We start from the raw sequence: 27,566 nt of genomic DNA on the forward strand, positions 1-27,566 counted from the left end.
AGCTTAGAGTGGTTCCAGAGATGCAGTCTGGCTCTCTAGTGGGGAGGGAGTAGAGATGATGACCGCATGACTGGAGATGGCTGCAGAGATGAGACAGGAGGACATTCCAGGCACAGGATCAGCCTGCAGAAAGTGCATAAAGGTGGGAGATGATATATTAAGTTCAGGAAATAGTTAGTCATTCTGCTGTGACTCAAAATAGTCTGAAAATGAGTAATATGAAATAAGGGTAATGGAAACTTAGAGCCACATTACAAAGAGCTATAAATGCTAGGCTGAGGAGCTTTTGTTTTGTCCTTAGAGCCATGAGGATCCACTAAAGGTGTTTGAGGATGGGGAAGTGACATGGTCAGACTTGTGCATTAAGAAAATTACTTTGGCAGCTGTTTGAAGAATGTTCTGGAAACTGGATAGATTGGAGGCGGAAAGACTACTTAGGGAACTCTTGGGATAATCCAGGCAAGAAAAGACTAGGCCTGAACCAGGGTAGTGGCAGTTTAAGTGGAGAAAGATACTATGGAAATCGAATGGCCAGGGTTTGGAAACTGATTGAGTGTAACCAAAGAGAAGGGAAGGAAGAAGGAAAATAGCCTGGAGTTTCCAAACCTGGGTGACCAGGAGGGTGGTGGTGCTATCACTAGAAGGGAATGAGCTGAGGGGTGTGAAAATGGCCAGTTCAGTGTTAGACGTGTTGAGTTTAAGATTCTAGTGGGAGATATTCTGCAGAGATATAAGACTGAATGAAACTCAGGAGATTAGATTTCAGTATGTGGAGTTAAGAGTTGGTGGCAGAGGGGGTTGATAATTAAACCATTGGGAGGAAATGAGATTTCCCAAGAGAATAAAATATAAAGAAAGAAGAGAAAAGGGGGGACAGAAAGGAAGGAAGGAAAGAAGCATTTGCCTATCTACCAGGCACTATGCTAAGCATTTTATCAATATTGTCTTATTTGAGCCTCTCAACAACCCTTAGAAGTAAGTGCTATTATTATTTCTACCCCCGTTTTACAGTTGAGAAAACTGAGGCAAACAGAAGTTAAGCGACCTGCCCAGGATCCCTTAGGGGATGGAGGGGTTATAACAAGAACTGCAGAGAAGAATAAGAAGCTAACTGGAGAGTCACAAAGAGAACCAGAAGACAGAAGGGTCCTGGAAAACAAAGCGAGAAAGGGTATCCAGGAAAATTCAGTGGATCGAGTGCAGCAGAAGAGAGAACAAGGATAGAGAAGAGACCGTGGTAATCCCTGAGAGCAGTGTACTTCTTTTGCTCTTTACCATTTTCCTCCCATCTTCCCCATTTCCCATTGGTGAGGTGCTCCTGGTACCTCCATTTTGGAGAGGGGCTCAGGCTGGCCCATCTTCATCCCTCTCCTCCATCTCTTTCTGACTTTCTGGACTTGGATACAGTGCCCTGCCTCAACCCCCTTTTCAGCTCCCTTTTTAAAAAGAATTTAATGGAGTATACTACAGAGACTCCAAGAGACAGTCTGGCACGATAGGAAATGCCTGGATTTGGAGTCAGAGGCCATATGTGACTCCTTACTTATTTCTTGGACCTTGACCTTAACTAAGAACCCTCTCAGGAGCCCATTTTTCTCCTCTGTAAAATGAGGGCTGAACTCAATGTACAGGACCTTCCCGTGTTAAATTGATGAATGCAAGAAAACAAAATAGCAAAAATTCAAACGTCCAGGATCACTAAGAATCTTTCAGTTAATCCTGGTTATTTGGCTAACCTGGGAACCAGTCTGTTTCCCCACTGTTCACCTGAGGTCCTTTCTTTCAGATTTTATTCCTCAGTTCATCCCACAGGCAGTGTTTGTCCTCAGATACTCAAATGAATCTGTTTTCATCAATCCAAATGCTCCCTCCATGCAAGCCTATTATAAACCTCCTTTTTAGTAAAACTGAAAATATCTAAAAATAATCTTTTCTTTGGTCTAAAAACCCTTGCCAGACTTCACAGTTTGAAGGTAGGGAAAATGATCAAAGGTAATAACCAACACTAAGAACAAAAATCCTTGTGGTGTTAAGAACCTTGCTATCTTCAACCCCCTGGAGTAATTGGGCAGCTATTGTTCCGTCTGAGAACAATCTCCTCTTTCCACAGTGCTGAAGTGACTGCTGCTATTGGTGCATCCTTCTCCACTGAGAAAGCTTTAAGATATTGACTGCTGGGAGGAGGTCACTTTGTTTTCTCCTGGGGAAGACTTGAGGGGAAGGGTCAAAGAAGGAACCGAGGAATGACTATCTTCGGAATGAATGTTAACTCCAAAACTGTATTTTTACATCTTCTGTTTGCTCACAATTCCTATAAATGTTACCTCAAATCATCTCAGGGATAGAGACATGTCAGGAATCATGGGAGAACTATGTCATTTTCTCCTCTTCTTTCTTACCTAAAAATTACTTGCATGTTAGATTAATAGTAAATAAAATCGTTTCTGATATTTGTGGCTAAAAGTCTTTTTGGGGGGGGGAGAGGGCTGGGGATAGGAGAGGCAATCAGGGTTAAGTGACTTCCCCAGGGTCACACAGCTAGTAAGTGTCTGAAACCCAATTTGAACTCAGGTCCCCCTGATTCCAGGACTGGTGCTCTATCCACTGTGCTACCTAGCTGCCCCCCACAAGAGTCAGTATGGTATTATTTTACATTTCACAATGATACAGATCACAACCTTTCCTTGCTTGCCTCTCCTGTGTGTCATGTCTTGTTCACATTCTCCCATAAGTTCACCGCAAGAGTTCCACTCGAAGTTTATGTCCCACATTTCTCTCTCAGACTCAGTTCTCCAAAAATTCATTTTACCCTTATGAACCACACTCTCTCATCTTCCCCTCCCACACACAACAGAAAGGAAAATCCAAAAATTCTTTCATTGTCCTCTCCAACTTTCAGTCTCACAGATAGTCTTTCTCAGCCCCCAAGGTGGGAAAGCAGGTATAAATTGAACTCTTCAGCCCAGGCAGAATGAATTTACTTCTCAGAAGATCTTTCAGAAGCTAACGTAGGGCCATGTAGAAAAAGAACTTAATAAAAGTTTGTTGAGTGGCCAAGCTTGGATGACCCCTAAAAGTATCTATCCTGGGCCTCTAGATCTGTGCAATTTCAATTTTCAGGGAGGAACTAGGTGAGGAAGTGGCAGTGCTGAGCTTGGAATCAGGAATTCTGTCTCAGATACTTACTTGACTGGGCAAGTAATTTTTTAAAAAATGTTTGCCTTGGTTTCCCCATCTGTTAAAAATTAGGATAATAATAGTACTTCCCAGGGTTCTGAGGATCATAAAATAATGACTGTAAAGTAGCAATTCTGGAACATGGTTAACTAAGTGTTATTAAATCAATGTTAGTAACTAATATGATTTTACTATTTCCTGGAGACTAGAGATTTCTCTTTCCTTCCCTGCAGGCCAAGAGGACATCAGAAAACAGTGTTAGTTCCACCTCCGGTCTGGCCACCATGCATCGGGGGCATATTGCTAGGCAAGGATCCCTCAGCTCAGCACATTCGTGGCAGCAGCCTCCCCGCCTCCTCATTGTGGATGCTGCATTCCCCTCATGGGCCAGGGTCTGCTCCAATCTCTGTGAGGCTCTGCAGAATTTCTTCTCTCTAGCCTGCAGCCTGGAAGGCCCTAGCCGAATGCCTTTGTTCAGCATGTATGTGGTTCAGAGTCGACATGAATGCATCCTTCCTTTTATGGTGAGTAGTCTTTTCAGAGGGCTTGAGAATGGTGCCTGAGCTGGGTTCAAGTTGTGCCATAGATAGAAAGTCAGAGCAGCTAGGGCTTAGGAAAGTAAGGTAGTGTGTTCCCACTAAACAATGAGGAAAGTGAACCAGTTGGAGAGCCAGATAAGCTAGGTTTCTGTACAAAATTCTAGTCTTGATGCCCCATTGTAATCTGGTGATGACTTTGGGCTCTTAAAGATGATGATAGCAGTAGTTTCAGCTGAGCTGGAAAGGCTTCAAGTACAGTTTCAGTTACAGACTGTTTGTTTCCTGGGGGCCAGCCTAGCTAACTGTGAAAAGGTTCATCACCACTAGTCTGTCCACTTGGGATTGATTTCTTTGGCTACCACAGCACATGACACAAAGAAAAATGCAAAATGGCAGAAGGGCCATCTCTGCTTAAGCAACTACAGTAGCAGAATTATATAAAAAGAAGCAGAAGGGGTTTAGAACCACATTTTTAGACTGTCTAAAACATTAGTTTAATGGTATGCTGAATGTAAAAGCAGAAGACAGAGAAGGTGCGTGGCGTATCAGTCTTCCAGGGAGAGGAAATAAAGGAAGGAATTGGAGAAGTTGGTTTACTTGTGTGTCCAGAGGCAATAAGAAATATCATTTCATGGGATGCCTGGTCATCGTGTTACAGTGCTTATAAGGAGCATAAAATGAGCTCATTATACAAATGAGCATTGGATAAAGAAAAAAAAAGATCACCATAAAGATGATCAGAACTTTTGCACTGACATCTGTTGAAGTGGTGAAGAAATTCTCCAAAGAACTTATTGAGACCTTCCAATTAAATTAATATGTGCTTCTAATGCAACTAACTTAAAAACAGATGTGGGGCATAAGAGAAAGGGGCAAAAAGTATGTTGAAAATATAACTCAAGAGTAGGAAATGAGAGACCAGCAGTTTATATATGGTACCAAAACCTGACACCTATATATCATGAATAAATTCTTCTGAAAGATAGCCCTAGATATAGCAAACACCAAATAAGATCACAAAAATGACATTAATTGTATCTTAAGAGACAAGAAACAGCTGGTTACTGATATGGAAATTATTTCTGCCTCAGCCTTCTGTGTACAGTGAAACTATCAGCTTGTTAGGGCAAAGATCAAAATCAGTGCCAAATTGAAGAAAGAATGAAAGTGAGAAGATATGTATGGTATACAATTAAATCAGCAACATCCTTGCTTATACAAGCTATTGACACTAAATTCAAGAACAGACATTCACACAATCACCATTTCCTAAGGAATTTTAGCTTGTCTAAACAACAGCACAGTAGTCCAAAACAGGTCCTCAGAGCCTTGAGTTCTGTGGATAGATTATAGGGAGTCCATGGGCTTGGACAGGTAAAGGTTATGTCTTTATTCCAATGTAATTTTTATCCTTTGCAATCCTATATATTTTACTTTATGTATTTAAAAATGTAATTCTGAGAAGCAGTCCATAGGTTTCACCAGACTGCCTAGAAAATGCTTTTTTAGTGATAAAACACTTGACAGTGACCTGAAGACAAGGGCAAAAGTAATTTAGAATATAAACGCAAAAGCTCAGGTAGGAGGATGGTAGAAAATTAGGGGCAGTATCATCTCATAAAAGAACATTAAGCAATGGAAGGAAAACCAAACTGATGGAAAGCTTGTCAAGAGACCGAGTTAAGCCAGGTCATTCTGAAAGTGTTTAAGGATTGAACTTGGACAAAGAACAGATGAGACAGGGTTATTATAACCAATTACTTCATTAATGTGGGGCCACCACAGTTGGACTCCAGCGTTGCAGTCTCCCATGTGTTTCATGAAACAGTAGAAATAGAGAAGACCAGCGACACGTGGAGGATCTGTGTATGTACTATAGGCAGCACAGTTGTGAGTATGTTGACGGATCTGTTCTCAAAGAAAGTGGGAAAGGTACCAAACGCTTTGAAAATCATAGTGTTGTTTTTAAAAAAGGAGCCAAGAAATTGTATCAGTAATTACTGACCCTTAAACCTATTTTCCCTGTAGACAAAATCTTTTTGAACAGGATTGTTACACAACAAATGTATCTGAGCAGTAAATAGCCATATTTTTGAAAATGAGACTCTGCAATAAACCATATTTTTATAGTCACTTGACTGAAATGTCCAAAGAACACAGCATTGCATTGTGCTTATTTGTTGATAAAAAAGTATATGATTCATTCCACAAAATGTCACCTTACAGGCTTTTCTCCAACAAGGTCCCTCATGCATGTTAAAATCTTTTAAGATTCTTTAAAGGATGCATAGCTGAGATAATTTTGTTCAGCGACTGATTATAAACTTGCCTACTGAGGCACAAACAAGGAGTTATATGTTCTCATAAGATGTTTGCCAGTAGCATAGAGTGTATGCCTGAAAGAGGTGTTCCCTAGAGAGAAGATGAAGAGTGTTGTGCTTTAAAGAATATCAAGCCCTAGAACTTCACAAAGCCTAACAAAGTAGATCCATAATCAGTCACCTCGTTAATTAATGAGAGTTCCTCATATTTAGCAACCATCCCTGTAATAACAATAATAATAATAATGATAATAATAAAGAATGGCATAGGGGGGCAGCTAGGTGGCTCAGTGAACAGAGCACCAGCCCTGGAGTCAGGAGGACCTGAGTTCAAATTCAACCTCAGACACTTAACACAAAAACTAGCCTGTGACCTTGGACAAGTCACTTAACCCCAATTGCCCTGCCTTCCCCCCTCCAAAAAGCAAAAAAAAAAAAAGGAAATAGAGACTTAGTAGAAGAAATAAACACTGGGAGGGAAAAATATAAAGTATATATCATCCCTGTCTTCCTTGCTCCTATTGGAGTTGTCTCAGAGAGAGATTCATTCAGGAAGCTTGCAGAGAATGAGCTAACATCCCAATGAATTTTAAAAAGCAGTCCTTCTAACCATTCATGCAGTAGTCCAGAGATAATTCAACATAAAAGCCTGTCTCTGGGTCATTTCTACCTGAATTCCACCAGACTAGAGGAGAAAAAAATAATAATAACAACAATAGTAATAATTGTTGACACAACCCTTTTAGGTTGATCAAGTGCTTTACATGCATACATTATGGATACATGAATGCATTACGTGTGTTACTTTATCTTTTCAACAGTCCTTTTAATTTAGGTACAACAGGAATTGTTAACAAAGATAGGAGCTTACCCTTCCTCTAAGGTAGCTGGATGGCACAGTGGATAGAGCAGTGGGCCTGGAGTCAGGAAAGCTCATTCATCTTCCGGAGTTCAAATCTGGCCTCAGACACTTACTTTGTGACCCTGGCAAGTCACTTAGTCCTGTTCACCTCAGTTTCCTCATCTGTAAAAGGAGCTGGAGAAGCAAATGGCAAACCACTCCTGTATCTTTGCCAGGAAAACCCCAAATGGCACCACAGAGTCAGACACAACTGAAATGATTGGACAACAACACACACCCTTCCTCTGGATAGGTTTCTGTATCCCAGGGTTGAGAAGGACTGCCAGAAGTCATTTAGCCTATAACCCATTAGAATGATATTCATCCTTTTATCCAAGACTTCTGTGATAGAAAATTCCTCTTTTCCCTAGGTGACCTACTCCTGTACTGTCTAAATAGAGTCATACACTCTGTATTTTTTACAGTGAGTTTTCCTCACTCTGAAAAAGAGAAACAGTTCCTTTTTTGTTATTTATTTCAATATTTCAACTATCTGTGACTTCTTTGACAAGTGAGCTTCTTCTGCAGGACCCCACCACACCTCAGTAAAGTTTCTTGAATTTCTGTGACCAAAAAGTGTCTAACCTTCTGGCAGCAACCCTTCCAGGACTTGGCCAGGCAGTTCCTTAAATGACAAACAGGCCTCACACCTTTCCAGCATGATAGAACCTGCCAGAGCTTGACTCTGTTGGCATTGTCTCCGGGAGCCCAGCGTTAACCCCCACCCCACAACATGGGATTAGAAGAGGATGTCAGTAGAGACCTCTACTATGAAGAACAAAAGTAACATATAATACATCTTGGAGCCTAGTGCTACAAGTGCCCTAGAAATACAGTACTGTACTGTTGTCCTGATGTGCCTCAGGCTTGGGGTGTGGTGGCTCTTCCGCTATCCAGCCCTAGTAGTTTCCGTAGTTCAACACTCCCCTGGGAGCTCTGGGCTTTTCTATGAAGTACTACTGAAGGGGTTGTTGGAGAGGCCTAGAAGAAAATGTGTCCCTAATCCGGCATACTCCAGAATCCAGGCCTCAAGGTATGAGACTGGTGCCAAGTGCCCACACTCCATCTGACTAGAGTAGAACATTCTAGTCCTTGCGGGTGTCCAAATGACCAAGTCCAATTGCTCATATTATTTCCTTCACCCCAAACAAAAAGGTGAGTCCGGGAGAGCCAGTTCCTAGATTGATCTGTTGATCAATCAATATATATTTATTGAGCCAGGTACTAAGGAAAAACTAACTATGCCTCATGACAGTGGGCAAATTATAAGAGAGATTGACCTGCTTAGGTACAGGGATACTTTGCTAGAGAGAGGAAGGAGGTCAAAAGAAGAACGGATTCTCCTATTGAGGGTTAAGAAAAAAGGAAGTAACTATTGCCTCCAAAACGTAGGAACTGTTGGCACTCATCCAACTTTTACAAGCTGCATGTTCTTTTCATGTGGTTGATTGTCTGGAATTTAAGGGTGTTTCAGAAATCTCCTTTTATGTTTCTATTTTCTGTGTATTATGGATTTCATGAATGTCAGTTATTTCTAAACTCTGAGTCTCAATACAATTGTTCCCTTGTATCATGAATGGAATGTACTGTTTGGGTGGGATTTGGGGTGGGAGGTGTCAGTGTCAAGAAATGACAGTGCCTCTCTGGAAAAGGATTTGAGTTCCTAGAGAGTTTGTGTCTCACTTAGACTGGATTGTGTAAAAAAAAAAAAAAGAGTTTAGTTAGGTGTCAGTGAAACCATTCTAGGAAGAGCCAGGTGACTCATTTGGCTGCACCTCTACCAGTAAAACCCACGCTTCTCTGCCCAGCCAGCAGCTTCAGTGCTATACAACCAGAGCCTCATTTTCCACACAAATGTGGCCATTCATGGAGTCGTCCTACCCACAGCTAAAACTAGGCCAGTTTTAACAAATGAATACCCTTAGCTTCAGAAAGTATTTGCTCCCCTGAGGCCCTGTCACAGAGGAAGCTTGTTTGTCATTGTTGGATCAGGAAAGATTGTTACCCAGGATTTACTGGGAAGACCTGCTCTCTTTTAATTACACACTCAAGGAGGAAGGGTGTCGAATAGGCCATCCTTCTTTTCTGAGAGCATGAACCCCGTATCTTATCTGAGGAATGCCTTTGTCCCAAAAAGAAAGGCAAATTCAGTAGCACCCTCACTCCACCTAAAAGGCACCACATTATGTGGAAAAAAAACAACTTAGACCCTGGGTTCATATCCTGGCTCTAATCCTACCTGTGTGGCCCTGGACCATGTAACTCGGACTTTCACCTTCCTCCTCCGAAAACTGGAGACACTGGTACTTACCACTCCCTTGCTCAGAGGAGCACTTTGTAAAACTTTAGTACCTGAAGGATGTTATTTCCTGGGTAAGAATGACTAATACATGAATACTGTTAGCCAAAAGTATTCACTTCTCTTCTGTCTTAGGGACCTGCTACAGTGAAAGCTTACTCATCCTTGTTGAATCAGGAATGATTAATCACTCCCAGGGACTGACCAGGAAGAGCTAATCCCTAAATCCCTCCAGTGATGCATATCACAACTCTTTTATGATTTAGTAGATGATCTTTCTCTGGTTGAAAATTTAATCACCCTGAAATCATGAATCTCCTTTGAACTTAATTAAGCTGATCCTCAGATGACAGATATGCAGTTCATCACCAAGTATGTGTTTGATGCTCCAGCCAGAATTTTCATTCTGTGTAGTGCAGTGAGGGGAGCCCTGGACAAATCTAAATCTGTCCCATTTTTTTTTTTTGAGGGCAGTTGGGGTTAAGTAACTTGCCCAAGGCTAGTTTTTTTGTGTTAAGTGTCTGGTGCTGCATCCGAACTCACTTCCTCCTGACTCCCGGCCGGCACTTTACTCACTTGGCCAACTAGCTGCCCCATCTGTCCCATTTCTAATCCCACTTCCAATGTAGCCTCATTTTCTCATTTGTGAGATAGGAATAATAACACCTTGTAAAGAGGGTTGATTAGGGGAGGTTCTTGATCAATTTAATGAGGTTCATAATTTATTTGATAAGGTCATAGGGTATGCACTGTTGTCTATATTAAGTAGGAATAAGGAGAGCAGGAAAGAGATTCTTACAGAATATAGACATACCAATTGGCAGCTTGTTGAGAGTATAGAGATTGAGGTCCTGATTGAGCTTGAGTATCTGGGGTTTTCCCAAAATGTTTGGCTAGCTGAGATCCAAGTGGACAAACTCTTCTTTCGAGAACCACCACCTCTATGATGATCTCAATCAATCTGATGAGGTTTCATTCATGAGATCAACTGACCTATGAAGGAGAAAAAGAGACCAGAGCAGGCTTGTGTTCTATGTGCAGGAGTTATTGGGGAGATAGTATTTGAATAGTTCCTCCTTGCCCCTTCAGGATCTGGTAATGGTTGCACTGAAACAAAAGTACATGGGGGCTGTATGACTTGCCCATGCAACCCAAGAGGAGAGAGCTTGAGAATAGACTTTCCTGGTCCAAGAGACAGAAGCAGCTAGGATACTGATAGGTTTCCTGAAGAACATGGAAGAAATTGGCATGTTTTCTAAGAGAAGGTTCTTTTCTGACCCCAAATAAAGGTTGTTTTCATTAATGGATTATCACTAGATTGATTGAGGAGATCATCAGATTGATCAGGAAAATTCCCTAATCCTCGCTCACTTCCCCCAGTTAAATATTGGTTGTTCCAGAAAATCAAACTGGGATGTCTTCTGACACATGGGTTCATATTCCAGATTCTGAATTTAGAGGGGAATTAGAGAGGAACTAGCAATTGTTCTCTTCTTGGGTGCCTTTTCCAGTGTCTTGCATTAAAAAGCCCAGCAATATCTTGTAATGTTAATGGGATATTAAATCTTCCTCGCCCATTAATAGGTCTCACACGGAGCCCATTAAAGGAAACTTGCTTAGGGGAGGCTTGCTTATAGGAAGGCTTTCACACCTTTTGTTAATTCCTAATTAGGCACTGACTCTAGGTTGTGATGCCCTCTGGTTCTTCCTTGGGGCTCACTCATTGGGTATTCTTGAGATTTGAGCTGACAGACTCTCTGTAGCCCATTAAGAAGCCCAAGCCCCCCACTTTGAAAAATCCAGATGTTAGTGTTTTTCTCTCTGGTAACTATGTTTGTGTTGCCTTGGTCAGAAGATTGGATCTGACTTTTGATCTGTGCTAATTTCTCAGACAGTTAGAAGCCCTGTCTGTTGGTCTTTATTTCTCTGCTTGTTATTTTCTCTGTATTTTCTGTTTCTATTTTGAAAGTCAGGGTGCTGACTTCCCCTGAACTAGTGAATGTAATTTAAAAAGATTGTTGACCCCTTGAACAGCTATCTTTCCTAGTAAAGCAGATCTAAGAACCTGTACTAGCAGCCATCCTGGGTATGCTAATGAGGTTGCTGCTACCTATGTCTATGAGGCATAGTTTTTGGATAAAAGCACAAGAGTCAAGAGTTGCCGAGTAGTCAGTTTTGGTGGGGCTTGTTTTCTATGTCAAGGCAAAATTTGTCAACAAGAAAAGAAAGATTCTAGTTTCTTCTCTCCAGTTCTTATACACAGACAGCTATAATACAAAGTAGAGTATGATTAGACAGGTAGATTGAGGCTGGATTGTGAAGGACTTCAAATACTTGACTAAGGAGTTTGCATTTTTCTCTTTTAGCAATAGAGAACCATTGAAAGTTTTGGGTTTCTTTGTTTGCTTGATTTGCTTTTTGGAGGGGGGAAAGCAGAGCAGTTGGGGTTAAGTGACTTGCCCAAGGTCACACAGCTAGTTAAGTGTTAAGTGTCTGAGGTCACATTTGAATTCAGGTCCTCCTGACCCCAGGGCGGTACTCTATTCACTGAGCTACCTACCTGTCTCTCACTGAAAGTTTCTAATGGACAAATAGCATAATCAGAACTGTGGACTGCACTGGCAGACCTGTGGTTTCACAGATGCAAGAAACTGCCTTTATCAGTGAAAATCAGCAACTGCCCTGTACTTATAGTCATAGAGATGACTTCAGAGACTGAGAGCTTAAGTGACATGATCGGGGTCACGTAGTTAACATGGTGGGGGCAAGGCTTGAAGCCAGGCCTCCCTGACTATGTAGCTATTTCTCGGTTCATTATGTGAATATCTTGAATATCTACCTCTCCTGCTATAGAGAGATTACTTCGGGAACTTGCTGTGAGGACAGATTAAAGAGGTGTGAGACTGGAGGCAGGAGACTTTTTAAGTAGTCCAGGGAAGAGGCAGTGACAGCCTGAAGAAAGGTGGCAGGAGACAAATGCAAGAGATTCTATGTAAATGGAATTGACAGAAAGTGACTTGGAAAATAACTAAATGTTAAAAGTGAAGAAGAGGGAAAAGTCAAAGATAATACCAAGGCCCCAACCCTGGTCACTAGGAAGATGGTAGTGTCAGCAACGGAAAGAGGAAAATTGAGAAGGATAGGTTTAGAGTTTAGTAGGGTCCTATTCTGATGCCTTATCTTGGGGTGGCAGTGACTCTGGGAATTTGAAGTTTATGCCATCAAGAGCACAAGCTTTGTTAGTTAAATTTTATTTTATTTTTCCAATTAACAAGCATTTATTTTCTTTCCCTCCCCTCTCTCCCTCTTCTTTTCCCCACTGGAAAAAAAAAACCCTTTAACAAAAATGCATGGTAAAGCAAAACAAATTCCCACATTGGCCACGTCTGAAAGTGTGTCTCATTTTGCACATTGAGTCCCTTACCTCTCTGTAAGGAGGTAGGCAACATTCTTCAGCAGCAGTCTTCTAAAATTGTGGTTGGCCATTGCATTGATTAGAGTTGTTCAAGTCTTTCAAAGTGTTCATTTTTACAGTGTTGTTGTTACAGTATAAATTGTGCTCCTAATTCATAGCACAGGTTTTGCCAGCTCCTCCCAAACTGGAAAGGCCTTGCTGCTTAGCAGACTGTTACCTGGGAACTAAAAAACCTGAAGTTTGCAGAAGCTCATCTCTAAATTGGCCCCAGGATGATGAATTTTTCAGCTGCAGCAGCACTCAGTGACCGTCTCCAAAGTTGTGGAGGGTGAAAGCTTGTGTTGGAGGAAATACCCACCCAACGAAATCACTAATCCTTAAAAATTAAAGCCTTGAAGTTTAATCTACTCCATAATTGAGTACAAGGCTGTTAAATCTGGAAGAGATCTGAAAAATCTAGTTCAGCTCCCTCATTTTACCAAGAAAAGCCAATCCCCAGAGAGATAAAAGCCTTGTCCATTGCCACATGGCAAGCAGAACCCAAAACTGTCCCCAGACCTTTATCTGGAAGTCTGGTGCTTTTCCCATTACATCACCATTACACTGCCCCATCTTTGCCTATTTCTTGTCTGTTTGCCTTGTCTCTCCAAGAAGATTGTATGCTGTTTGTGGCAAAAACTGTCATACTTCCCTTCATTCAACAACCATCTATTAAGCACCAATTTTGTTCAAAGCAGTATTTTTTTCTGTATCTGTCAAATGCAGATGGTCACATAGGATGGGCTAGGCACCCATTTACATGATTTAATTTCAGAGACAAAGATGGTGTTGGCCAACTCCCCAAATAACTTCCTGCCTCCCCATCTGTTGCTAATACTTGGAATTTTTCTAATGGAATCTTTCTTTCCACAATGAGAGCTCACTTTTAGAATGATAAAACCAGTGTAGTGTGTTTTCCAGCTGTGCTGCTGTCAGTATCGGAGCTCTGTCCGCTGGCCTTGTGTCTGTCCCAGTTGTCTCACTGAGCCCTCCCACTTTGGTCATGGTTCGGACTAAGGCCGACTGCATGCCAGGGTCTTACTGCAAAGTGGTGGCTGCTCGAGAGCCCCAGAAGGCTCTGGGTCACTCAGCTTCATCAGCGCCTCTCCTTCGCCTCTGTCCCAGAAAGTTGAAAGCAAGTATGCAGGTGGGAACCCATCGTGTGTACAGCCAACACCCACATCGAAAAAAGGAATTGGAGAATTTTTTGGGATGTTTATCTGAACACTCAGAAAAAAGAGAATCAAATTGCTGAGGAAGCAGAGGCAGGAAATATCGGCCTAGGAAAACCTGAAAGAAAATCTCGTTCTTTGTAACCTGATCCCACAGAAGAGGATGGATGTCCAGATGGAGAATAGAATATTCTTATGTATTTTTGCTTTCATCAGAATTCTAGCATGTACATTCGTGTAAATATGTCTATTTATAATGGTTAGGTTTTAATTTTGTTGTACAGAAATTTAATTAAAATACTAAAAAAAATCTGTGCTCAAATTCAGTTAGTAGTAAGTAATTCTGAATGGGAGACTGTAAAATTAATATATGCATATATAAATAATTGGCATAGCCATCAATATTAAATAGTATTTTATTCCTTTGTTTAATACTATAAGCTCCATGTTTGTCAGAAAACCATTACATGGTATTGATGAGGGATGGCAATATGGTTCATCGGGAACTCTGATCTTTATCTAAGAACAGAAAGCCTGAGATTCAGTCTGGAAAGAATTCAGCCCAAGCCAACTTGGAGTCAGAGTTGTAAAAGACCTGCAACCTTAAAGGGGTAGAATTAAGGTTTTTATAGAATAATCCATAGTTGAACCTGTGCCAATTATGCTAACTAGGTGATTAAGGGTGGGATTAGGGAAGGAGTTAAGGTGGGGCCAGTGTTTAAAAGGGACATGAACTTTTAATGTAACTGCAAAGGAGTATTGCCCATAATTCACTGGGGAAAAAGCCCAAGGGGGGGGCTACCTGGAGGTGTGGTTTTAGGCTTGAAATGTCACTAAGTCAGCTACGGGTCAAGGGCTGGCTAAGAAGTGCCTAGTATGCCACCCATCAGTGTCATGTTTGACAAGATTGATGTCTGGGAAGCAAGGCTAATGGAGACTCAGTGTGTGGATAATAGGCTAAGGAGTTAACCCAGAGATAGGGTCCTGAAGGATTCATTGAGGCAGCCAAGGAGTCAACCTAGAGATAGGGTACCAAAGGATTCATGGGGGTAGCAGGACACCACACAAGAGGGAGATAATAGTTGCCTGAGCTGGAATGTTTATAGATACTTTTGTGAAGGACTCACAGGTGTAGCTTGTCACCGTTCCAAGCTGAGATAAACAATTCATGAGTAGTGGCAGGGCAGAGTTCATGCTCTGAAGCTAGGCAGAGTACAGGTAGGGGGAAGGGGCAGAGTTAATGCTCTGAGACTGGGGAGGGGGAAATGTGATTTTACAGACTGGTTTTACAAATTGATGTTACAGACTGATGTTGCAAATTGGTTTTACAAATTGATGTTACAAATATAGATCCCAAGCACCCCATCAGTATTATAATTAATTTGTGATATTAGAGATTGGCTTGAATCTTTGTGCACTGCCATTTTATTGGCATCTTTTTTGAAATAGTGCCATATTTTTCTTCTTCATTTGCTTGAAAAGCAGTTAGACTTTGCACATTTAAAAACTATTTTCCCACTATTAACAAAGCTGAAGGGATATACTTTTAATGACTTAACTTTCTTCAGAAAGAGAGGTCAAATGCAATTTTGAAAGCATTTAGAGAGATATCCTGTAGTTAGGAAAAGATTGTTTTTCTATTTCTCTCAAATTTGTAATGGGTCAAAGTTCATAATGCATTTTTGTATTAAGATTCCTTTTAAGATAAACCATTCAACTTATTGTTTTGTAATGGCAAAGAATTAGAAATTGGGGGGATGCCTATCAATTGGGGAATGACTGAACAAGTTGTAGTATATGATTGTGGTGGAATACTGTTGTGCTACAAGAAATTATGAGCAGGAAGCTTTCAGAAAAATCTGGAAAGACTTACATGAACTGATGTAAAGTGAAGTGAGCAGAACCAAGAGAACATTGTACACAATAACAGCAGTATTGTACAGTGATCAACTATGAATGACTTAACTGTTCTCAGCAATATGATAATTGAAGACAATTCCAAAGGATCTGTGATGAAAAATTCTATCTGCCTCCAAAGAAAGAACTGATGGAGTCTGTATAAACATCAGAGCATTTTTTTTTACTTTCTTTGTTTTCCTGTATTTTCTTTTGCAACATGACTAATATGGAAATATTTTGCATACCTGTTCATTAATCTGTATCGAAATGCTTATCTTCTGAAGAAAGCAGGGAGGGAAGGAAGAGAATTTGGAACTCAATTTTTTTAAGGAAATGAATGCTAAAATTATTTTTTACATGTAATTGAGAAAAAAAATTTTGAACAAAACATTCATATTAGCCAACAAAGCTGACTGTGTATGAAAAGAACCCTAGATCACAGTAATAATTGCTATTTTAATTATAGCTCACGTGTAAATAGTGCTTTACAGCTTACAAAATGCTTTCCTGACAGCAACTCGATGTGGTAGATAGCACAAGCAATAATAATGAAAATTCCCATTTCTATAAGGATTTTATTCTAAAGCATTTTCTCCACAACTATGTGGAATAGATAGGTAGTGTAGGTAGTTTTAGTATCCCCATTTTCTAGATGTGGAAGCTGAGGCTCAGACTAGCAAAGCAGTTTGCCAAAACTTGAATTCTGGTCTTACGATTCCAAGTCTTAGGCTCTTTTCCTCTTCTGCCTTGAGGAAATATTATTTTAAGTGCCAAGTTTCTGAACCTTAAAGGTGGGAGAAAGTATGTATCACCACTGCTAGAATGTAATTTTCATTACTTGCAGAGGCTCTTCTGAATATTCCAAATAAAAATCTCGGGATTTGTTTTCCCCACTTGTACATAAGACTTTAAGCACTAACTAGAATTTTTATCAAGATTACTGTAATTCCACCAAGCAAAAAAGTATCCCTGCAAGTAAACTGGAAAAACTAATCTCAAGAAAAAAAAATTATAGGATGCCTGGCACATAGTAGGCACTTAATAAATGGTTGTTAATTTATTTCATTAATGAATAATAGCATCCTGATTCTTAATTAGCATCATGCAAACAATTTTTTAAAAATAATTAATGTAGGGATATGTTGCTCTCTTGTCAGATGTTTCCTAGGCATAAAATTTATTAGTCTACTTTTAAGATGAAAAGTGAGGACCAAACCACATCAGAAAAGGCCTATCCTGTGTATCCAAAGGGTGTAGGATCTCCGTTATATCTTTTACGAGGTAACTAGAGGCATAACTGAAGTAGATTGATAATACTGTCTTGCTTTGTAATCAAGCTTTTGGCTCACTGAAATGACAAATAAATTTTTAATTTGAATATTTGTTCTGATATGAACATTTTGAAATAAAAACTTTCATAATATATATAGTAAAAAAAAAATCAGAAGACCAATTCAGATTCTGTCTTTAGCACTTACTATTCAAAGGACAGTGAGTCACTGCTTATGCCTCAGTTTCCTTATCTGTAAAATGGGGCAATATTTATACTGCCTACCTTTTAGGATGGTAGTTAGGAAAACATTTTATAAATATAAATGTGCTATATAACTGTGAATTATCTCCCTTTGAAGAGTAAAGGCATTCAGTTAAATTCATGCTCTTATGTAAATGAATCCGATCCCTTTCTGAGAGGAGGTTTTGGGTAAGGGGAAGACAGAAGAGTACAGGTCTCTGATGGTATTGTGTATGAGGCTTGGTTGCCTTCCTGAGTGTGACTGAATAATACACCACACATCCCCACCTACTTCCTTGCCTTGGTGACTGCGAATGGGACAGACAGAGCACTATGAACTCAAATAAACAGCCTCGTTGTTAGAATTAGAAGTGAACAATTAAGATCAGACATTGCTGGCCCTGTTTTGCAAAGGGCTGCTTTTACTTGGTCAGGTAGTCATGATTTATAACTTTTATTCCCACTCTACAGCAGGTGAAAGGGAATTTTATCCGGCTGCAGGCCTGCATTTCTGAGTTGCGCCTGGTACCAAGAGAAGGGATTTGCCAACAGAGATCCTGTCTGAATCTGGCGGTGCAGGATGGGCTCCAGCAGTTCAAACAGTACAGCAGGCATGTGATGGCGAGCTCAGCTCCAAGCAGCTCTGCGGTGGAGGTAAAGGACACTGGCATCCAGGGCTCCCCACTTAGAGGCACCATCTCCCCCTGCCAGGTTTTATAGTCAATTTACATAGGATCACCAAATATTGCACAATTTTATTTTCTTTTTTGCCCTTTTGGAGGGCAATTGGGATTAAGTAACTTGCCCAAGGTTACACGGCTAGTTTTTTTGTGTGGGTGTTAAGTGTCTGAGGTTGGAACCAAACTCGGGTCCTCCTGACTCCGGGCCGACGCTTTACTCACTGCACCACCTAACCGCCCCTACTATTTTGTTTTCTCTCTAAATGTTCACCTGTGTGAATCTCATTTCCCTAGCTAAGCTGTAAACTGAGGGCTGACACTGTTATTTCCTTCCTTCAAAGCTCCACAGCATAGTCTAGCAGTAGTCACCTGGAAAATACAAATTGAATTGGAATTAAAATGTATATAAAACCCACAATCAGAGTTGATCAAAAAAATGCAGTCATGTTCCTGGGCAGATGTCTGGTGGGGTGGCCACCAGATTGGTGTATTTGACCTGATGCCCTCAGGGATTTGTTAATACTCACGGTCAGATCTTGGCATTGGTACCAACAATATGACTTTTAGGATTAACTCAACGTTGAAATTGGCCAGGAGCCAATATACACTTTCCTTTAGGACCTGTGTCCGACTTGATGGTAGAGGTACTCAAGAAGTAGCAGTTTTTTCAGGAAATTAAAAGAAAAAGCAGTCTGATTTTCTCCTCCTTTATTATGTTCCAGAAGTATGTTGAATGTCATGGAGACCTGCACGGACCAGGTCCCTCAAGGAGCTTATAGTGTTGAGACACATAGTGACAGTAATGAGCATATGCTGGACATACAAACAGCAGAATAAAACTATTAAAATAAGACTTGAATGAATAGTAAGATAATTGTGCCATGTACAAGTCTAGGGTGCATACATTCAGGTTGGAAGGGCTAAGGGAAGGACCTTGTAAGAGGGGAAGAGCCATTGGATTTCTGCGCTTAAATTGAACTGGGTGATTTTTTTATATACACCTAGAACTTTATATATACTTAGAACTCTCTCTACACTACTCTCCTCCAAAAAAAAAGTAATTAAGAAATTTTATTTCCAGTGACTCCTTTGGGAGGGATGGGTGCATCAGCCAGTTGTCACTAGGTGCTTTTTTATTTGACTGGACTCATTTCAAGAATTGGGTTGCTTCCTGCACACACACATGAACACACGCACACACACACAAACACACTCAGATTCTCTTTCGATGGCATTTCAGGCAGTATCATGAGATTAAAGTGGTTATCTTGTCTCACATGAGCAGCAAGAAGGATGCAGAAAACTGTGTAAATAAAGGCCCCACAGAGAAATCAACAAAACTCTGGCCCAGTACAGCAGTCAACATTGTATCATCCTGGCAATTAAAGGACAAAGCACTATCCTGTTAACAGCCAACTCACAGGCCTTTTTTGGAGTGAACTTTGTCAGGGTGTTTGTTGGGAACTGTCTTCTGGGTCAAAACAAATTGTGTCACCAGTTTAAAAAAAATAAATAGTGATTTAGTGGAAAGAGTTTTGAATTGAGGGTCAGTAGATCTAGGTTTGCACGCTGGGGCAAATGCATACTAACTGAGGGGCAGTGGGGAAATCATGCCACCTTTCTGGGACTCAGTTTCCTCATCTGTTAGATGACTAATGACTTGCCCTGTCAACATTACAGGATCATTAAGGGGCATGCTGTTAAGTGCTTTAGATTCTTCAGGGCAGCAAGGACCTCAGAAGTCTACTCCAGCTGCCCCCCGAAGTCAGGGAGCTTCTATCACATCATCAGCCTCCTTCCTCTCCTTCCCAAACACTTCTACACATATCTGCTCAGGCAGCCCATCCCACTTTTGTACCATTTTGCCTTATGTCGGCCCAGATTCTACCCCTTTTTAACTTTTCCTCTTTGGTATCAGTTCTACCAAGAAAAACAAGGCTAATCCCTCTTCCTATGACAGCCATCCAGCTATTTGGAGTTCTCTTCCAACAGCTAAATATCCCCCATTCTTTCAGTTAGTTAAATCAAGTCAATAAGCAATTATTAAACACTTCCTGTGTGCACTACACTCTGGGGATACCAAGAAAGATGACAATAGTCCCTGCCCTCAAAGAGTTCATAGTCTAATGGGGGAGATAACATGCAAATAGCTTTGTAAAAACAAGATACCTAGGATACATTGGAAATAATAACAGGGACATGAGGGGGATGGGGAGAGGCTTGCTGTTGAAGGTGAGGGCCTTGGAGGAAACCATGGAAGCCAGGAGGCAGAGCTAAGGAGGGAGAGGTTTGCAGGCCTGGGCCCAGCCAAGTAAATTGGAGTTGGGAGGTGGGAATGTCATGTGAAATGACCAGTAGCCAAGAGGTTAATGTCACTGGATCAGAGAGTAAATGGAGGGGAGGAAGGCATTAAGAAGCCTGGAAAGGCAGACTGGAGCCCCATTACCATCCTCATGACTCTCCCCTGGATTTATCCCAACTTATCAGAAAATCATAGGATTTAGAGCTATAAAGGAACCTGACAGTCATTTGATTTTACCCTCTCATTTTATAGGTAGAGAAACTGAGACTCAGAGAGGTGTAGTAACCCATCAGAGGTCACATGGGTATCAAGTAGCAGAGTCCAGAGTCAAACCCAAGTCTGCTGATTTATAATCCAGTGTTCTGTGCCATCTCCCTGTGATGTCTCAGCTGATCACTGGGATACACATTTATCCAATCACCCTCAGATCTGTTACTTGCTGAAGGCACCAGGAATAATAATAATGATAGCTTGCATTCATGTAGGGCTTTAAACTTGCAGGAATTTTACTTACTTTATTGGACCTTTACAGCAACCCTGTGGGATAGCTATTCTAGTACTATGTCCATTTTACAGATGAAGAAACAGACCCAGAGGTCTTGTCCATGACCATACAGCTGATGTCAAGTCTTACTAACTCCAAGTGTGATAGACACACTATGTATTACTCCACTCATCTGAGATGGTAGGGAATACCCCTGGATGGCATTAATCAGCTGGGACAGGATTGTGCAGAGGAGACTTCACCATAAAGGAATTCAAAACCCTTCCCTTAGCACTCTGTCCTTCATGTCGCTCGAAGAAGCCTTTTGGCCCCAGATCTATAACTTTTTGTGAGGCTAAAACAACAGAGGTTAATGTCTGACCTGATAGTTAATAATAGGAATAATTCAGGTCAGACAGGGGAGAAGAGAGCCTAAAAGCCTCCAGGATGAAGTAAAAACACCCACGTCTAAGTCATAACAGATAAGCCACCGCCCTCCCCTGCACCCAGACAGAAAGAGCCCAACAGGAACTTCCCCACTTCCCCCCAACACCCGGGCCCTCAACTCAGTGAGTGAAAATTGTACTTATTTCCACTCACCTTCTTGGGTGGGTTTGACCTGATTGTTTGTGTTCAATCACTCCTGTCGTCTGCTTCTATAGTGTGAAAACTTGAGCCAATATTGTAACTTCATCCCCCCTTCCCAGTTACCCTATTTTCTGGCAAACTAAATACTTCCTTCCATGTTCTTCAGAAATGTCTGAGGCAGAGTAGAGGGAACAGTGAGCCCCTGATAATTTCTGGCTTTCTCTTCAGATTACAGTTCTGACTTGCCAGCCTGGAAAAGAGATTGTTAAACAGCTAGAGGGAGAGTTGAAAGACACAGACATGGTGAGCCTCCAGAGATTGCAAGTCACCGAGATCTCGAAGGGAGATATGCCGGAGTCACTGGACTCACCATGGCCCAGCCAGGCCCCTGCTGAAGAGCTTAGCACTGATGGTGAGTACAGGAAGAAAAGGTGACAGTGCTGAGGGGAGGCACGATTCAACTGTGATCTCTCTGCATGTTGGGCCCTGAAGCTCCTATAGGGATTCAGGCAGGTGCTATATTTATCAGAAAGATGGGTTCTGATTTTCAGCTTTGTTTTTTGTTTTCACTCAAGTGACCTGAGGTGTGATTTTGTTCAGACCTTTCATTTTAATATGAGGAAATTGAGGTCTGGGAGGCCTTGTCCAAGGTAACATACCGAGATAATGGCCAAGCTAGGACTATAACCACATCTCATGATTTCCTCTCTAGTGTTCTTTCCACCATTTAAGGATCATGGACTTAGAAAGAGAAGGGTCTTTTGAGGTCATCTGAGCCAACCCCATCATCTTACATTTGAGGAAGCTGAGGAGGACCAGAGAGGTTAGGTAACTGGCTCAAAGTCACACAGGTAGTATTTAGCAAAAGCAGGATACTCAAGTCCTGTAAATTTCCCACTGTACAACACTTCATTGACTCAGTTTTGTTACTCTTGGATTACTTCCTGGAATATTGTCCAATTTCCAACCTTCAAGCAGATATATATCTGAATCATCCATGTCCAATGGAATTTTCTTGCTGATATCAACTGTATGATGATTTCATACAGCAAAGTGGGGATCGTGACTGCATGGTAAACCACAAACTGATTATCACTTGCAGTGTGGTAGTTCTCAAAATATTTCGTCCTTTGTGTTTCCTATTGTTTTACCATACAGACAATTAATTTCTTCATCTCTGTTAGCCTTCTGTGAGTTTCCTTATCACAGCAATAGAGATATGTTCAAACTAAGGTGTTTAACAAAAAACTAGGACCCTAAAGGGTTTGTTACTGTCTTGGAGAATATGTCCTTCTTAGAATCAAAATAGAAGAGTGGCTGGTTTTTCCAGATAACCCTATTCTATTGTAATATTTTAATTGATTGAATCAAGACCCAGAACAGTTCAGGGCCTTAGTGAAATCCAAAGTTATTCAAAAGAGAGCAACCTAACCATCCACATTGGAAAAATAAACTGAAGGAAAAAAATACCTTTTATTCAGATCATGACACTGTTAGACAGGTAGCCCATTGAAAAAGTTTTTCAGTGTATCCATCCATTTTAGGCAGGTCCTGTACATGTACAGGAAGAGAGCAGGCTGTCCCTTTGTTATCCTCAGTCTCATTACATGAGTGGTCTCCCTTCCAATCTCCATATTCATCAAGAGGTTTTATGAGGAAGAAGGTAAAGGAATGATGTTTCTATTCGTGGGGGGAGATTGAACGAGAACAAATGTAACCTGTTTTCTCGTATAGAAGATAGAGAAATTGTATTCAGTGATCTCCAAGCACCCTTTCAAGTTTGAATTTCTGTGTTACTAAATTGAATACATTTTGTCTTACATATCAGCAAATGCACTGATCACTGAAAGGCCATTTCTGATTAACTCAAATTGCAAGTTCATGAAAAGCACATTTGATTTTACAGCCAAACTGAACTGAATCTCATCCTGTCTTTTTCTGCTTCCATGGCCATCCACCAAACCTGGAATGTATTCCCTCTACCTCCTGTCTGTAGAAATCCAGTGAGAAGAGTACTGGCTCTGAAGTGAGAGGATCTGGGTTCAAATCCCATCTGTGATATATACTGCTTGTGTGACCTTAGGCAAGTCACTTAACCTCTTTAAGCCTCCGGGTGACCATCTGTAAAACCAGAGTTGGACTGGATTGCCTCTGAGGTCCCTTGCAGCTTTAGATCTTTGCTTCTATGATTTTTCCTTCAGAGTCCAGCTTAGATGCCATTTCCTCCATGAAACTTACCCTCCTCAAATTTAAAAAACAAAAAACTTATTATTATGCACTTCAAAAACACCAACAAATATGAACATTTTTATATGACAAGAACAGAAAAAGAAGACTGCTTATGAGACTCATCTCATAGCATGTTTTTTAGATTAGTTCCAAGATATCCTGCTTGTCTATGTTGCTCTCTGAACTCCTTTCTGTTTTCTGTGTTCATTTTTTTGAAAAACCTGCTTCATTAATGCTCTTTTGAGAAGTGGGTGAATTGATCTTATTCTCCTTGCCTCAACATGAATTCTTCCTCCTCAGAAAACTTATTAATTTACTTATATAACAAGTTAACATAGTTGAGCAAAACAAATCCATACATTGGCTGAGTCCAAAAGTATATGGATCATGAGGTGGGAAGCATGCTTCACCACTGGTCCTCTGGTTATGATTGGTCATTTCATTGGTCAGTTGTTTACAGTGTTATGGTCAATTTGTAAATTGTTCTGGTTCTGCTCATTTCACTCTGTATCAGCTCATAGAAGTGTTCCCAAGTTTCATGTGATCAAAATTATTGGTTTTATCTCTTTTGATCTCCTCTATCCTTTTTTTTGTCAAGAGCTTTACCCCTTACCCACAGCTGGGAAATGTTATCTCCTTTCTTGGTCTCCTAAATTGTTTATCATGTAACCTTTTATATATAGGTCATGCATCCATTTGAGGTTTACTGTGGTGTACGGTTTGAGGTGTTAATCTAAAGCTAATTTCTACCAGACTGCTTACCAGTTTTCCCAGATGTTTTTATCAAATAGTGAGTCCTTACCCTGTAGTTGGGATCTTTGAGTTCATTGAACACTGAGCTAATTTGTACATTTACTTCTGGATCTCGTTCCACTGATCAACTTTTCTAATCTTTAACCAGTAGAAAGAGTTTTGTTACTTACTGTTCTATAGTATAGTGTGAGGTCTGGTGCTCTCCTTAAATTTTCTTAGGGGCAAAAGAGACTTCCATAAAAATCTCTCTCTAATATTTTACCTTAAATCATACTTCCTTATGTGTTAGTTTGTAAATGTCTTGAAAACATGAGCATTAGGAATGTATCTTTTTTCCACTTTTGCAGTCTCAGTACCTAGCAGAGTGCCCTTGTAGGTATTAGGTGCTGAAATAAATGTTTGCTCAGTTGAATAGAGTTGTATTTACTGGCTCAAATCACTAGAAAATAAACAGAACAGGGCGGCTAGGTGGTGCAGTGAGTAAAGTGCTGGCCCTGGAGTCAGGAGGACCTGAGTTCGGTTCCAGCCTCAGACACTTAACACCCACACAAAAAAAACTAGCTGTGTAACCTTGGGCAAGTTACTTAACCCCAACTGCCCTGCAAAAAGCAAAAAAAAGAAAAAGAAAGAAAGAAAATGAACAGAATAACCCCTGGGGATAGAGAAGGGGGAGGGGGGGTAAATTCCTTCTTCTCATCCCATTCCAACATTTGGATATAGGTGAAATCAGACTATAGTAAATATCAATGATGGTCTTAAAAGAGAAAGGGAATCTTACTAGAAGGGGTGCAGCTTAAACCCAGAAGACATACTTTGGAGGTGGAGGTAGAGGAAGGTTAGAGTAAGAGGGTAGGTTGGTGGAATGTAGGCTGACTGTAAGGATTTTAGTGCCACTGGGGAGCAGAAGCACCTCCCCTACTACCCTGCTCCTAGCCTTCTTGAGTCAATGCGCTGAATGAGTCACCTCCCCAGGAAGGCGGTTATATGTAATTGCCTTTGAAGTGAGGAAGTGATTACAGTACAGCTTTCTCAGAACATTTAACTGAGGGAAAGCTTTTCCCAGTGGCGAGGAAACCAGACCAATTATGTCATATTATGCTGCCATCACTCTTTACCCAGCTGGCTCTGTTCAACTAGTCTTGTAGTCCTAAACTTGCTTTTAGCCCAACATAGGTCTGTTTGCCAGAAACATCTGACCAGAATTTTTGGATTGTTACCCTGGGCTCCCCTTCACTCCCTCCCTAAGGAATTGTGGGCTCACATCTCATTGTGTTAGATCCTGGGGATCTACCCTCTTTCCTACCCTCCAAGAGGATCGATAGCTCTTTTTGACTCTGCCTGTGACCTGGAGTTTGCTTCCAGTAAAATCTACCAAGCTTAGATTACACCCAACATCTGTTTCTCCCCCAACTCACTATTTTCTCCTCTTGGGGGAAGAGGAAAGAAGAAAAAAATACTCCTCCTCCCTTCCTCCCTTGCCTTGCTGCATTTTAATCTGGAAATCCCAGATTAAAATTAATTAATTAAATTTTACTTATAAATAAAATTAATTAAAATTAAACACCCCCAGGTGTTGGGGGAGGATATGAAAAAAAGGAGTAAAAATGGTAGCCTGATCCATAATTTGTTCTATAGTATAGTGTGAGGTCTGGTGCTCTCCTTAAATTTTCTTAGGGGCATGAAGAGTTCTTCCAGCACTAGTCCATCCTTCTGTGCCCAAGTCAACCAGTCATCAGGAGGCAACTCCAGTTCAAAGGGGACAGTCAGAGAAGTTCTTTGTGCCCTCCCAGTAAGCAACTAGTATGAATGTCTGCAAGGACCTGGAGTGCAAATCTAGTTCTGTAAAAGGTGGTCTCATCCAACAAAGGTTAATGTTCCATAATCACATCAAGTTGATTGGGGAATTTATCAGATTGATTCAACAAATCAAGTGTTCCTCATTGCTTCTGCTATGATAGATATATAAGACCCCATTTTTTCTCAGCTATTGGAGAGAGAATCCAATTCTGAAATGGCCCTGTAGGAAAAGGGTGAAAGCCTTTTGCCTCTGGCCCTCAGAACTTGAGGAAGATTAAGGCCATATTCCAGAGCTGGCCTCATCAGTTCTTCTAGCCACCATAATTAGCTCCTTGAGAACTGTTTCTGTGTTGTCTCTCAAGTTTTATCACCAGCAGTGAGTGATTTTACATATTTGTTGCATTGAAATAAATAGAAATAACTTCCTTAGACTTAGGTGCTAGACATTTAGAGTAAATACTGATGAGGAAAAATTGAAAAAGAGAAGAGATGATTGAAAGATGAAAGTTACCACTTGAAGAAGGCTTTGGAAGAAAGACTCCAGGTGGTGTAGGTTAGAAATGTTTCCTTATGCAGTGTATGATGAGCCGCTCTCCATCCTCATTAATTGGTAATTGTGCTAATAGAAGAAGTCAACAGAGCTATCACTTGGCTCCGTCCAGTTCTCACTCACTCTGTTGCTTTTTATAGTTTTCTTGTGCAGACCAGAGCCCATGCATAATTAACGCCTCCACAAATTGAGTTACTGATATTAAAATCACAGACTCAGAGATAGCAAGAATCTAAAGGTTATCTAATCCAACCTGCTGCCCTGTGGAGATTTGGGAACCTGACCACTCAAACAGATGCAGCAGAAAAGATGGGAAGGAGGTGAGAGGTTATTCAATATTCTGGTAAGGGATTTCTTTATGTCTACTAATTGTATCTAGTCATTCCTTAAGGAAGTTAGGCAGACAGGAAGGGAGAAGGTTCTGATGGGAGTAGAAACACTCCCATCAGTGGGGAGAGTTCAGCTAGGTGACCTCGAAGGCCTCCTCAAATTCTAAGATTCCGGATTCCAAACTAAAAATAATCCTTTCAGCAACATCCCTGACATATCATCTTCATCATTTTCAGCCAGGATGAGCAGGGGAGGGGAACAAGAGACTAAACATTCAGATAGTACTTGCTATGTGCCAAGCACTTTACAATGATTTCATTTGATCTTCAACAGCCCTTTGATGTGGGTGCTGTTATTACCTTCATGTTACAGTTGAGGAAACTCTAAGGCAGACAGAGGCAAAGTGAGTTGCCCAGGGTCATATAGCTAGTAAGTATCTGAGGGTGGATTTGAACTCAGGTCTTCCTGACTCCAGGCCCTGCACTCTGTCCACTGTGACACCCAGCTAGCAGGATCACAGAATTATTACTAGGTGAGTTAGTAGTTGAATTCAGGTCTTCCTGATGCCTAGTCCAGTG

At 40.9% G+C, this 27,566-nt stretch overlaps 1 protein-coding gene across 1 annotated transcript in view; it reads left to right on the forward strand.

Moving 5' to 3' along the window:
• Positions 1-3,428: 3,428 nt before the first annotated feature.
• The window catches only part of M1AP (meiosis 1 associated protein), a 93,567-nt gene continuing 69,429 nt past the window's right edge, over positions 3,429-27,566 (forward strand). Inside the window, exons 1-3 of the mRNA XM_069071783.1 lie at positions 3,429-3,701; positions 17,747-17,929; positions 21,558-21,741. Of these exons, the coding sequence (XP_068927884.1) occupies positions 3,462-3,701; positions 17,747-17,929; positions 21,558-21,741 (607 nt within the window). The 5' untranslated portion in view covers positions 3,429-3,461. The remainder of the gene's footprint in view (positions 3,702-17,746; positions 17,930-21,557; positions 21,742-27,566) is intronic.

The sequence above is a fragment of the Petaurus breviceps genome, unplaced genomic scaffold (genome assembly GCF_028583685.1).
Source record: "Petaurus breviceps papuanus isolate PSGF00001 unplaced genomic scaffold, PetGlider_PUasm1.0 140, whole genome shotgun sequence".
In the NCBI taxonomy this organism is placed as follows: Eukaryota; Metazoa; Chordata; class Mammalia; order Diprotodontia; family Petauridae; genus Petaurus; species Petaurus breviceps.